The following is a 14,545-nucleotide window of genomic DNA, read 5'->3' as shown; positions in this document are numbered from 1 at the left end:
TAAAACCGAAAGGCTTGATTTTCAGTTCCAAATAACGTGGTTCTTTAGCTCTTTATGTAACCATCTACTGACTTGTGCTTTAAAAAAAAATCAGAAACCATTATGCTGATCTGAATAACCTAATCCATGTTTAAAAAATGTATTTAGAATGATTTCATTTTTTTTTTTTTTTTTTTTACTATTTTTGTATTTATTATCGGAAACAACACAAAATGTTCTTGATGAAACAAGTGTGCTTTCTCAAATCTAAAGTGCTATAAAAAAAAAGAGTCTTTCATTGAAGAACTTTTTGTTTTTGAGAGTCTGGCTGGTACTTAAGACTCCTTCAGGAGGTCTACAGAGAAAGCCATCTAATGCTGTACGGCAGCCTGTACACTGAGTGTTCAATTTGTGTTTTGGCTCACTGGGATAAGAGGGCACAGAAAACAAGTCCCTGAGAAATAAGCACAGCTCTCTGCATGCTCCAGGTTATACATCATTTCATTAGCCCAATTTGTTTTTGGCCATGGGCTCGGTTGAGCTAATGTGTCCTAGCCTGCATATCCATTTATTATGCAAAGGTCATACACTATTGACATAACAACAACGGCGAGGAACAGCACATATCAGGGCAATTACCTACCTGTCCTTTAGTGCAAACAAGGATCTCTGAATCAATATGGATACCAAATACCCTGACCAAGACGATATGAACGTTCTCCAAAGCACGAGAACCTTCAATCAGCCCGAGGCAAGACGGCCAAAACACATTGGAAAAACTCAAGTGTTTTCTTTGTAACAGTATGCATGTGTGTGAGTGTACTGCTGCTCTGCTTTATGATCATTAAACACGACGTCCCAGCCTTTGCGTACAATGGAAACATTGGCCTTGCAAATTTCCCATGCGCAACCGAAATGTCCTTGTTTATTGGAGGATACCGCAAAACCTCTTTTGGACGTTCTCCTGTATTTGAAGGACACCGAATACAGAAGTGGCTGGAACAACAACAAGGTCAGATGTTTTAAACAGCGATGCTGCATGAATTACAATAATTTGATTGCTTTTTAATAGGAATGCTAAAGTTAATCTGCTAATATTACGCAAGCTAACATACCCGGCACAATGAAGCAAAGGTCATATAAAAAAGTTAATAGGCAGAAACATTGACAATACCATTAATCTAATAGCTGCTTTAAAAACTGTGGCTTTCTCATAAAAAAATTATATATATAATAGGCAGAAACATTGACAATACCATTAATCTAATAGCTGCTTTAAATATTATAACCAAATTGCGCAAAAAAGACACAATCATTAAAAGACATTCAAAGACAACTAAGAGAACAGAGAACAGGTTTTAGTGAATATCTTCCAAAATGAGTTTAAAATGGACATTTACAAAAGTAATGTTTCCTTGTTTCCTTGTATCCATGTTTGGGATTTCAAAAGTTCTGGTACTAAAATAAAAGAAAGGAAATGATAACTTGTCTTTCTACTACTGAGAACAGGCTCAGTTCAAGGTTTTGGTTAAAATACGCATCTTTGTGAAGTGTTAATATAAATGTAATGTAAGACAGTGGGTTATGTCTTAAGTCAATGTGTATTACACAGTGTAAATGCAACCTAATAGATCTGCTGCTGCTTTATGTGGTTAATATTAATCAAAAAACACTATTAGGTAGTTCTGTCAATCGACTAATTAATCTCACATTAAAAACAACATAAAGGTAGTATATTTTAAATATGTGTTTAATGGCATGTATCAAATAGCTTACTGCTACTGATGTCTCTATTATGAATTTTCCTCAATGATAGACATTAATTATAGCCACTGAACATCATATAAACTTTAAATTGTACATGCATAAACTACACATTTAATATAGATTAATCATTATTCAAGCTAGAAAAGTTTACCAGCAAAGAGCTGTGAGTGATTTCTCTTCTTCGTTTGTTCTCTGATTTATATCAATAACAGACAGATGGCCGCAGGTTTCACTTTTAAAAGCAGTGCTGTCTCTTTAAAACCTGATGCACATGACGTGGATCTGAAACATATCTGATTTTCTCCCAACTCTTTACGGTCATTTAGGACTTTTAACTCATTTAAGACTGTGTTTACGAGGTAACTCACCAAAAATGGGCCTTATTTTGTGTGTATTTTTTTAGTGGAGTCAAACGATTAATTGTGATTAATCACATCCAAAATAAAAGTTTTTGTTTAAATAGAATATGTGTGTGTACTTTGTATATTTATTATGTATATATAAATACACACCCATGCATGTATATATTTAAGAAAAATATGTTACGTTTATATAGTAAATATATTTATATATAAGATGAATATAAATATATACATGTGAATACATGTAGATATTTTCAAAATATATACTGTATATCTGTGTATTTATATATACATAATAAATATACACAATACACACAGATATATTATGTAAATAAAAACTTTTATTTTGGATGCAATTAATCGCGATTAATCGTTTGACAGCACTACTGTTTTCATATAGTTTACTGTAATCCTAGCCAAAGGATGGTAGGAAAAATGGATGCTGTGTTAACTGCTTCAAAAACTTGTAATGTGTTAAACTGAAAAATATAAATAAAATAAATTATTAAAAAACAAATTAATTAATGCCTTAATTTTGACAATCAACTAGAAAGAAAAAAAAAACTCACTAACCGTCTAATTTTGTTTCTAACTCTTTACTTGAATAGTAACTCGGAACAGCTGTTGTATGCTGTGATGAAATGACACAGACATCGGTGTGTATATATATATATATATATATATATATATATATATACAGTACAGGTCAAAAGTTTGGAAACATTACTATTTTTAATGTTTTTGAAAAAAGTCTCTTCTGCTCATCAAGCCTGCATTTATTTGATCAAAAATACAGAAAAAACAGTAATATTGTGAAATATTATTACAACTTAAGATAATAGTTTTCTATTTGAATATACTTTTAAAAAATAATTTATTCCTGTGACGCAAAGCTGAATTTTCAGCATCATTACTCCAGCCTTCAGTGTCACGTAACATCCAGTCTATCACATGATCATTAGAAATCATTTTAATATTCTGATTTATTATGAGTGTTGGAAACAGTTCTGCTGCCTAATATGTTTGATGAATAAAAAGGTTAAAAAGAACTGCATTTATTCAAAAAAAAAAAAAAATTCTAATAATATATATTCTAATAATATATTTTCTATTACTATCACTTTTTTATCAATTTAACACATCCTTGCTGAATAAAAGTATTGATTTTATTTTAAAAAAAAGAAAGAAAAAAAAATCACTGACCCCAAATTACTGACCAGTAGTGTATATTGTTATTACAAAATATTTATATTTTAAAAAAACATAGCTTCTTTTTTTTTTTTTTTTTTTTTTTTTTACTTTTTATTCATCAAAGTATCCTAAAAAAGTATCACATGTTCTGAAAAAATGTTAAGCAGCAGAACTGTTTCCAACTTTGATAATGAATCATCATATTAGAATGATTTCTAAAGGATCATGTGATAATGATCCTAAAAATTCAGCTTTGCATCACAGAAATAAATGAAAATTTAAAGTATAATAAATTTAAAAACAATTATTTTAAATTGTAATAATATTTCACAATATTACATTTTTTTCTGTATTTTTGATCAAATAAATGCAGGCTTGATGAGCAGAAGAAACTTCTTTCAAAAACATTAAAAATAGTAATGTTTTCCAAACTTTTGACCTGTACTGTATATATATATATATATATATATATATATATATATATATATATATATATATATATATATATATGCATATCTTTGTATGGAAGTCTATGAGAACACTCGGGTCCATTCTCAGCCAGAGTGAAATCGCCCCAAAAGAGGCGGTACTCCACATAATGAGACTTGGCGCTGATTGGACTATATCCAGAGACAGAACAAACAGTCTACAGTGACTGCAAACGTAACACTGTGGTTGAATGTGATAGAAAAAAATCCATCCCTTTCACACTTTGGTGGTGCGTCGCCCTATCGTCCTAATGAAGAAACCCGTTTCACATCATATCACAGACAACTTCAGCAGGCCTGCTTGAATCTGCAGATAGATCTCGGGTTTCCTGGACGTTAGATTGGGCTCAATATAACCCACCTCATTTTGATCCTTGACTGGTGATCTAATTACCTAAACCATGCAGACAGGATGGTAGACCTCCGGTAGCACTGAGCAAGATCTATCTGCAACCGCGCCACGGCGTTAACGCACTCGCTAATGAGGCTGCTACACCGCACTGCTAATGGCCTTTGTTACATGACAAGCGGAAGAAGGCAGATCACCGCACAGACAATATCAGCGGAAAGTAATTATCACACAGGCAGATTTGACACAAATAGAGAAGGGAATGATTTTGAGGAGAGGAATCCATACATTTCTACAATTCCTTCAGGCAGGTTGGCAGGAATCTCCGTCAGGCCTTTTTTACGGCAGTCTACGATGTTGCTGTTGCAGGTGCAGGCGGCAGGGCAGATGGACGCCTGGGGAGCGCAAGACCTTGGCTCCATCTGAGCAGGACCTGAGGAGGAGGGAAAGATGGAAAAATAAATGATCAGGAGGAAAACTGACTAAAGACAACATAGTTTAATGACACAAGAAAGCGAATGGAGAACACAGGGAACATTAAAACCATTTTGATCAAATATGAATAGAATAACATTTTTCTGATAGTAATTATAACTGTCATGTAGCTTCTGTTCAGAAGTGTGAAAATTAATATTAGTTCCAATAACAACACAAATGAAGACGGGTGAAAATAGCTTTTAATACAGCACATAATCAGCAAGAATAGACTCCCTGTTGTTTTATTGTCTAGCTTTGCAGCTTAATTAAGAAACGCTTTTTCTTGCAGTGTGTTTTGTGTTGGAGTATATTTATCAGTTGATTAATCAGAGGGGGAGGAAAAGGGGGCTTAATTAACAAGAGCTGAACGTGAACTTTTTCACCAATGAAACCCAAAGGTCCATTAAGAAATAGAATGTATGGAGTGGCTCTATAAAACAGCACAATGAAACAGCCCTCAGTGTTTACTTGTAATAGCCAACATTTGCAAATTAATTAATTGCAAATTTGAGAAAAGACAGGCAGGGCATAGATGGGTAAAAAAAAAAAAAATGGAAGAAGAAGAAGAGTAAGAAGAAGAATATATACATATATATACACTCCTATAATTTTCAATGCCACAAAGTGAATTGAGTTGATTGATTTATTTATTTTTTGTTTTTTTATTAGGTTTGGTTTAATTAAATAGGTTATGTTATGAAAGCTTGATTTTTTTTCTAAATATGCTAAATGTAGTTTAAAATAATAATATAATTTCTCTTTTTTTAGTTAATAGGCAGAAGGACATTCTGACAGAGAAAGTGAACACTGTCATACCTGTGCAGACAAATTCTCTTTTTTGAACATCAGGAACATTGAGACCTCTCATATGGGCGGGGGCCATGCACTGTGTGAAAGGGGCCAGCCCTCTCCTCTGCCGCAGCCAATCGGAGAGCCAGGACAGGTGGCAGTCGCAGTGCAGGCTGTTGGAGTGCAGGCGACTGGAGAGAGAGAGAGAGAGAGAGAGAGAGAGAGAATAATGAGGGACAGATAGAGAGACAGTATCTGATAAAGGTCAGAGGAGGTTTGTACGTCTAGCATGAATACTGGAGTGGATGATCCCTGAGAAATGTCGGTAAACAGAGCTCTCTGAAGACAGAATCAGAAGAGCAATGTTTACCACACACTCAATGTCATATTCCATCTGTGATATGGCATTTAAATGCAAAGGACGAAGGAAATTGCTGCCAAGATCAAGTAAATATTCACAGGGAGAATCTCTATAAAGCTTCAGTAATGCAGATTTGGAATAACACATCTGAATTAGTGACAAGACGAGTGTGACTGGGTCATTCTTTTGTACATATGATAGCAACACCTCCTCTGAGACCACAGTAAACCGCTCGCAAATCCCCAGAGCATGCACACTCATTTCATCAAGGTCTTCAACAAATGGCACAATTCCCAATAACACCTTTCACATCTTAACATAAATCTCTCAAGGGCCATTACACAAAGGGTACGAGAGGCACAGTTCAAAGAAAAAGTGGTGTCAGCGAATCAAAAGACACAGCTATACCGGTCACCACTGTCTGTAAATGAAATAACAAGCCAGATCCAGTTAGGTGGACAAAAACCCGCCATTGACAATTTCAGCAGGGGTGACGGTTTTAATAGAGCTTTTCCTATTACCAAATCCAGTATCTGGCCCCCTGTTTTTGCGGATTAATTACAGATGAGTGGGATTACAGAGATGGATGACATGGGGAGTAGAAGCCTCGGCTGCCTCAGGTGTGCATGGGATGAGCCGAGGACGGGCACAATGGGGCAGCTCCACGTGCACACACACCCTATCGACCGTGGTACATGGAAAATGACTACTCGTCTAGCGGTGGGAGTGCTTTTCATTTGTCTGAGTTATTGAATGGCAAGCGTCATGGGGTGATATCATCTGATCTAATTGAATGCACAAAGATAGTACGTCTGTAAAAGGGCAGGGGAAGTGGGGGAAAGGTGAGGTGAACTGGACTATTTCATCAGAAACCTGGAGCCAAACCACTATCCTACTAAATGGATTACCAGCATCTCTAAACATTTGATTTAATAAGTTGTTTTCATGAGCAACAAATTCAATACAGATATATCAGGGATATTAGAGACAGAAAATTCAATCCAAAGGAACTGGGTAGCAACCAAAGCCTCGCTGTGGATAATTCAATACTGCCCAGGGAGCAACGCGCACGGCCATCCAAGCATCAGCAAATTCAATCCCGCATGAGGGGGCTGGCTGACTGATGGGAGGGAGGCCAGACTGCTCGGCTGTGGAGCTCCAGCTATGGATGACTCCGAGCGCAGGCTCCAGGGAGAACGCCATGATGGAAAGAGGAGGAGAGATAGATGGAAAAAGAAATGACTGATTGATGGAGGAAGCTCCGAACATGTGCACAATAACCCTTAAGCCTTGTGTTTCATACAGAAATTCAAATTCCCAGAAGCCCAAAAATCAAACTAGCATTTGCTCCTGACATATTTCTTTATTTATTACTCTATTAGAGCCAAAGCTCTGAGAAGAACGACCACACTCGAATAATAACAAAAGCATCTCCGAGTCCTGTTAATATCGCAGGTCAGCCACAGACTGGAACGATTCTGGGGAGGTTTGGGGACTGTGTAATTATTTATATCAATCGTGGTTTGGGTCTGACAGTGCAAATGCAGAGGAGCGACACAGGCATCTTTGTAAGAAAACCATCTCAACATCTTCAGCTAAGACAATGTCTGCTGTACAAACAGACCACAGCTCTGAAAACAGGCACGGCGTCACCACAGAGCCTTGAAAGGGGCTCTCAGGCAGCAAATCCTCTCAAAAAGAGTGAATATTTAGCATTAACGTCTCTTAATGTACAGTAGATATACATGTATAAATGTCTGATCGTGTAGCATTACCATGAAGGGGACAAGAAGCTCCTCAGTACTTACAGTGTCCGCAGCTTGGGCATGTGGTTGAAGCTTGACAGCGGGATGAGGGTGATGTTGTTGTTGTTGAGAGTGCTAGAAGGAAAAGAAGAGAGGACAAATATTAGAAAAAGGCATTTACTTAGTAAACAGACTCCAGATATCATTTGACAATGAAGACCAGACCATGCACAACAGTGTTTTGCTGAATTCACTGAACCATATATGTATATATGTATGCAAGCCTGTTTCCTTAGAGTAAAAAAATAAAAAAGTAATTGTTAGATAACATTTTAAATAAGAAAAAGTCACTGGGAGTAGTGTGTGTTCACATAAGCGTATAATGGTCTGAATGATATCATCGATGATGTGCACACTTATAATTAGGGATGGCGGAGCTCTCTGCTTCCTGTCATACAGTACCAGCCACAGTTCTGATTAGTGCTACTTAGTTGACCTAATCTTGTAATCAATCCATAGCCCCCTAACCTATCGCACACATGCAGAACACACAGCCTCCTGTACCTCCACCTCTTGGAAAAGGGTCTGGAATTTCTCAATTTAGGATTTTAATGGTTCCTGCTTGGTGAGGGGAAAACTGCTGAGTCTCTCAGACTATGCCAACTCAGTTTACAGCTTGGGTTTGGGGTCTGAGTGTTCCTTCTAATGAATCCTCCAACAGACTCTCTTGAGTACAGTGCATCCATGATTTACATTGACATTTATGCATTTGGAAGATGCCTATTATCCAAAGTGAATTAGATTGCTTTCAAATTATACTTTTTTTTTTTTTTTAATTCATTCATTCCTTGGGAACTGAACCCATGACCTTGCTCTACTGTTTGAGGTACACAAAGACAAACAATATAATAGATTTTGGTATTAATCTCAGAGCCTACTGACTGATCAGGCCAGCTGCTGGTCTTGCTTTTTATTTAAGGCCGGTTAATTCAGTCTCAACACAAACAAGCCATTTACACTATTTATGATTGGAGTGATCAGATTTACAATTCTGACCAATGGAAATTTCCCAGCCCAAGCCCATTTCTTGGTACTATAAAATTGCACAAATCAGAGGAAAACTAATCTCTTTAAAATATAACATTCTTGTGGGACTTTAAATGATATCTGAATATTGATTTTGGCTCGGATCTGTGGTGGAACACTTTATTATGAGTGAGGAAAAGAAGACAACTAACTAAATGGAATGGAAAATTATTGTTATTCTACACATAGACACAGAAAATTCCACACAAATTACACATAGGGTGAAGGAATCACCCTCGCGAGGAGTTGACCAAATCCGCACCAGAAAGTGATCCTCTTGTCAAGGCCGCTGCGGCTCAGAGGTTTCATTGCTGTTCTCTGCTGCTCTATAGAGATGTAAATAGAAAAAGCTCTGGGCAAGCCAGAGGAAGGAACGCCCTGGTAAAAGCCTGTAATACCAAACCAACACCGAGGGAAAATGCAGTTTGCTCAGAAAGGACTGTAAAGGACTAAACCTTGGGAACATCCTCCAAAGTTAGGTGATGTAAGCAAAGAACATACAGAACATAAATGAATACAAGACTGAGAACTGAAGAAGGACTGTTAAAGAGAGAACAGGATCCAGAGAGAGCGGTGAACAGCTTGTGCTTGCTGTGGTAGTGCTCTCTCGCTCATTCATATTTCAGCCATCCGGTTTCCAGGATTAGAAGCTCTGAGTAAAAATAAATCTCATATAGATTTCTTTCCAGCAGTCATAATTTGAAAAAGCTGGAGCCGGACGGGGCATTACAGTTACGTTAAGTCGGCTTAAACCTGACATGTTCATGTCAAGAGCGATGACCTTTGGTGTCTCAGCGGATCGACTGCACCTGTTATTACGGACTTCTTTGGCGTGAGTTAAGCTTTGCTACAAGAAACACTGAGCACTGGACCAAGGGTCTTAAAGAACATCCCACCAGAGAGATTCTGTCTTCCGCAAGACTGTCAGTCTTCCCTTTATCCAGCCCTCCGCACTGCAGAGGGCCACCCACTGCTGCAGCGTGGGATCTCAGCAAATAAAATCGCAGCATGAGCAGCTCTTGCTAAAGCCACTTGTGATAATTGAATATCACCTTGAGTCTTTAAAATTCTTTTGTCTTCATCACCGGCAATATTAAGTCATTCCACCTGTGTCGGCTTGTAGTTGACCATAAATCAAAAATTTGTTAAGCAAAATCAACTGCTGCAGGGGGAAGGACAGCATCCACAGTGTCTCCTGAGAAAGTGCATCCAAGCTGAAACAAAATTAAATCAATGCTGGATCCTGACAAATACTGCGCTGTACAGCTTGACTGTGTAACTTTATGATTTTATTTAAAGCTCTATTGATGCAGGCATCAATAAAACCGGGCAGCTGTTAATTGCTCACAATGCTTAGTGTTCAGACCGTCCCAGAGGGGCATGTTTTCTTTTTACTTCCCTTTTCTTTTCTCGGCTATGTCAAGAAAGCTTTCCCACAGATGCAAAAAGCTCGACAGTGGGGTCTTGAGTGCTCTGAGGCTTTCTTCAGGCCCTCATTAGAGGGACTTGGAGAGGGTCTCTGGATACTTTGCTCTGGCGTTTTCCAAGCCAGGATGTTTCGAAATAAGAGTAAGGTTGTTTTGGTGGATGCAGGGGGCTGAAGGGAAATAACTGAAGTGCTCCCGGCATCTGACTTAGTGCCATTTACTTGCACAACTGAGAAATCAGGAGGCAAAGACAAGTGTTATTTGACATGGCAGACTTAAGGAAAGTCAATACTCTTCCTGTCAGTGTGTAACTGTCCTGGTAACTGGCCATTTTTCTAAATAACTCTGGTATCTTGTGTTAATATACATAAATGTAAAGGATGATGGTGTTCGGCTCAACTTTTTGTCTCCTTCATATGGTGTAAAATCGATTGCTATATAGAGTAGGCAAAGTGTATTGAGTAGGGAATATACACAACCTCCACTTACTCTCTTGGAAACTCGAGTGAGCCAACATGTCTGTGATGTTGTCATGGTTCCATGGGAAACTATTATCGCTACTACAGCACAATAGTGAGTTTGCAATACAAGCTTCCATCCGAGCAACCATTTACAGGGCATCCCTGCGTCGGGCCCTCGAGTCAAAACAAATGAATAAAGTGCCTCCAGATGGAGAGCAATTTTGTTATGAGCGCTCAGACTCCACTTGTTGCAGTGTGATGGAATTCATGTGAGCAGGATGGAAATCTTTGCCATTGTTTTGCTTAGCATCACAAGTTCAGCTACAGCACAAAGCCGCAATCAGATGTTATTCCGCTAATTCAAATAAACCCAGTGAGGATAAACACAGAAATAACATGATCTGCCGTGCATAATCCCATCCATGTGGTTTGCGTCCAAGTGTAGGCTTATAAAAAAAAAAAAAAAGAAACACTAGTGCTTAGCATTTGTAACTAAAAAAATTGGAAGCTTTTTGGCTGCATAAACCTACCCTTTGCCTCCTCTGGAAAGAGAAAAAGAGCTTTCTATCCCTCGATGGTGCAGAGGATGGGAGGAGAGGTGAAAAGAACAGGTACTACACTGAAAACAGACACGCTTCCACCGCCATTGACGAGGCCATTATTGCGCAAATGAGGAAAGATTGAATCTAAGCTCTTGCGCTGGCCTCCCTCCTCTCTCTGGCCATCCATGAGCAAATGATTAATTGAGCACAGGGGTCCGACTGCTGAAACACATGATTTCCAGCCCGCCCCTCCCCATCTCCCCGTGCTTTGGCATGGACCACACGAAGATAACGCAATGGGGCCAGGTCTGGTGGCAAGGCAATTTCCTGTGCTTGAAAGTGCTGTTTGTGAGCTAATGACATCTCTCTCCCCCTCCACTCCCCTAATCCATCCTCTCATTTAGCCATCAGCTTGCCCTTTCTCCCTCCGCCTGCCTGTTGTCTGTCACATAAAGACTCATTTATTGACTAAAGATTTGTCCAGTGGGAGGCCAACCCGTGTTAGAAATTAAAGATGCATGGAATATCTGATTCAAGGGAATCTGTGCTCTTGAGTTCCCAAAGCGGGACCGCCTGCACCTAGCTATCAGTCTAAAGGACAATTGTTGAATCTAAAAAGAGCTAATGTTTTTTATGGGAGTACAGGGTATAGAAATGATTAGGATAAGGGGCGGCAGGGGCCGAATCGGAGCAATGCTCAGTGTTATCGTTGCCAAGAGGAACATTCAAAAGGTTTTGCTTTGAGGAAATGACATTATGACTGCCAAACCATAAGCCCGAGAAGAAGAAAATTATATTTCTTGAACCTTCCATATGAAATACACAATATTTCATTTTGTAATATATTTAGGTTTTGATCAAACGTCCCCTAAAACAATCCCTGGACATCACTGTAACCACAGAAATGTAATAGCCTCTTCCATTCAGCATATTTCTTGAGTCTTAAGTTCTTGAGTCTGACGGCAGGATTAATAATCCACCTCCTAATGCTCTCTTACACAGTCAGCGTTTAATCTGACAATACACTGTAAATACTCAGAAGGTTTAACCTGTTTGGTATTTCATGGCATGCTATTGTGCTTCAAGTGAGTCTCTTTAAATAAAAATGTGAAAACCTCATTAAGCAAGTACATCTGTGGATTCAAAAGGAGAAGATGCCTTTGGCGAGGCAGTAGAGTGGTGCATATTGACAAGGCCTGGTGAACCACAAAGACGTCCCTTTGGGGCACATTGCCCATGCCATCATGCTAAACTCACTTTAGTTTGACCAGCGAGGTCTGTGCCAAGCTGTCAAGAAAAATGTACCGTGCACACATTGACAAATGACAGCATTTGGCAGGAGGAGAGGACGGTGGTCATGTGAAAATTTGGGCCTTCTTATCAATGCATGGTGGGAGTGAAAGTCACCTTCAGGAGATGGCACGGAAATGTCTCTGCACTTTCCTGCTCATAAAAAATGACACAGCGGGGCAAAAAATTTCACATGATTTGACATTTGATTCAGAGCCAGAATTTTCTGTACAAAAGTGGTTATAAAATATGCAGAGGCTCCAGCGCTTGCGAGAGTGCTGTGTATAGACAAAGCAGAGTGAGGTATATGGGGAATTTCCACAATACTATAAATTCCCTTCTCATATTTATAAAACCTTTTATAAAATAGCCCTGAAGGACTATTATAACATATTTGTGAGCGATTCCACAAAAGAGCCAAGTCTTTAAAGACAGCAACAAACAGAATGTATATATTGCGCTTAGCATAATTTGAAACAGATAACATGAGACTTTCTCATTGCCTCCTCATTGTGTTCTTAACACAATAAGAACATATATCAGAACCAAATATGCGTACTATAACCCTGTAGTAAAATAAATCTGCTTGAATACTTGACCAGTTGGACATTCTTACTGCATTGTTTGGTTCATCAATGTTTTTTAATGAATAACTGGCCAAACTCATGCTGAATATATGTATATTTTGAAGTACGGTTTTAGTTTTTATTTTTGTTCTCCTTATTATAAGAAAGGTTTAAAGTTAGAATTGTTTTAACGCTCAGACCATGCCTTTCAAACATATCTTATTAATGTCACTTTTATTTAAACCCGCTTAACTAAATAATAATTTAAAAAAATGCTCTGTATATTTGACCATGGTGAATGTATGAAAATTGAGTTTGAGGCATATACCCATGAAAAATATTCAGTTACTCTTACACCACATGAAATCTCATTTATATTATATTTGATTTGATTTGTCTTTGGAAATTAGAAATGAGATGCGCTACCCACGTTCGTAGTTATTAAAAACACCAACTTGAATTTCATGAATATAATAAAGATAAGGTGGACACCTTATAATGCATAGTTCCACATTGTCCATCTAAATTTAAAGCGAGAATCGAAAGATAAAAGCACCTGATTAGGTGTATATTAAAAAAAAATAAAAGTGTGATCAGAATAAAAAAACGAGAGCAAGTGCAAGCAATACCTAAGTATTCAATGAAAAAAAATAATCAAGGGGGTGCTCCTTATTAGGCAGGTTTAGGTGCTCTGCAGATGGGGAACACATCAATGTGCTGCTTACCGCACTTCCTTCAGCTCATTGGGATGCAAGTCACGTCCTATGTGAGAAAATGTCCGAGATAGCTTTGAAGTCATTAGTTCAGTCATTAGCGCAGTTATGTTAAATATAAATTACAATTCATCAGCAGAAAGGGCCGATCATTAATCCTGTGTAGTTTGGCAGGCGTTAAATCACTAGCAGTCACTTAGTTGTGGAGGAGGGTTAGCCACGAACTGCTCTGTCTAATCTCCGCTCTGATCGCCATCTCTAAACCCGATGGAAGCGTTTAAATAGCTCCTCACTTTGGTATTTTGTTAGTTGCTGTTTATGGTGATCACCAAAATTTTGCAGTGATCACAAAACCCAACAGTGCATGTTAGGAAAGGGTCATATCTCTCAATTATGTCGCAGTGCACCCTCTATTTTAACAGGCCTTTAATGATCACTGAAATGAAAAGATTCAGTTGGCCTCTGGAGTTATGCTTAACGCACTGCGCTCAAACAATGCATTAAATATGACCCTTAAATTTCACCTCAAGTGCGTTCTGAATTGCAAAAACACATTATAACATCACATTTTTAAAATGTTTATCATTCATTCTTATTTTATAACTCCAGATCTCGAATTATACTGATCTACATAAAAAACAAAACAAAAAAAAAAATACACACACTTGCCCTGAATACCTACAATCCGACACTGTTTTACACATGAAAATTAATGTGGTTGAATGTGTAAATGACGTCTACAACCCCTGGACATTTCTAAAGGCATAAATGAACCCTTTCAAAACTCCACTACGTTTCTGAATAAATAAGATGCTTTACCAGTAAAATCCCTTTCACCATTATGACAACACACAGAGACATCATACTCTTTGGCGATACAAGTGATGGATCTCCATTCAGAAAGATCAGTCTTAAAGCAAAGGTTAGTCTGGGCTGTAATATAACTCATGTT

At 38.1% G+C, this 14,545-nt stretch overlaps 1 protein-coding gene across 1 annotated transcript in view; it reads right to left on the bottom strand.

The window, feature by feature from the left end:
* slit3 (slit homolog 3 (Drosophila)) overlaps positions 1 to 14,545 on the bottom strand; it is a 170,616-nt gene that overhangs the window by 49,465 nt on the left and 106,606 nt on the right. Inside the window, exons 7-9 of the mRNA XM_042770385.1 lie at positions 7,572 to 7,643; positions 5,430 to 5,593; positions 4,425 to 4,569 (exon numbers count right to left, since the gene is read on the bottom strand). Coding sequence (XP_042626319.1) covers positions 4,425 to 4,569; positions 5,430 to 5,593; positions 7,572 to 7,643 — 381 coding nt within the window. The remainder of the gene's footprint in view (positions 1 to 4,424; positions 4,570 to 5,429; positions 5,594 to 7,571; positions 7,644 to 14,545) is intronic.

Source organism: Cyprinus carpio, chromosome A14 (genome assembly GCF_018340385.1).
Source record: "Cyprinus carpio isolate SPL01 chromosome A14, ASM1834038v1, whole genome shotgun sequence".
NCBI lineage: Eukaryota > Metazoa > Chordata > Actinopteri > Cypriniformes > Cyprinidae > Cyprinus > Cyprinus carpio.
Note: the sequence above shows the minus strand (reverse complement) of the source record. Positions and strands in the feature narration are given on the sequence as shown.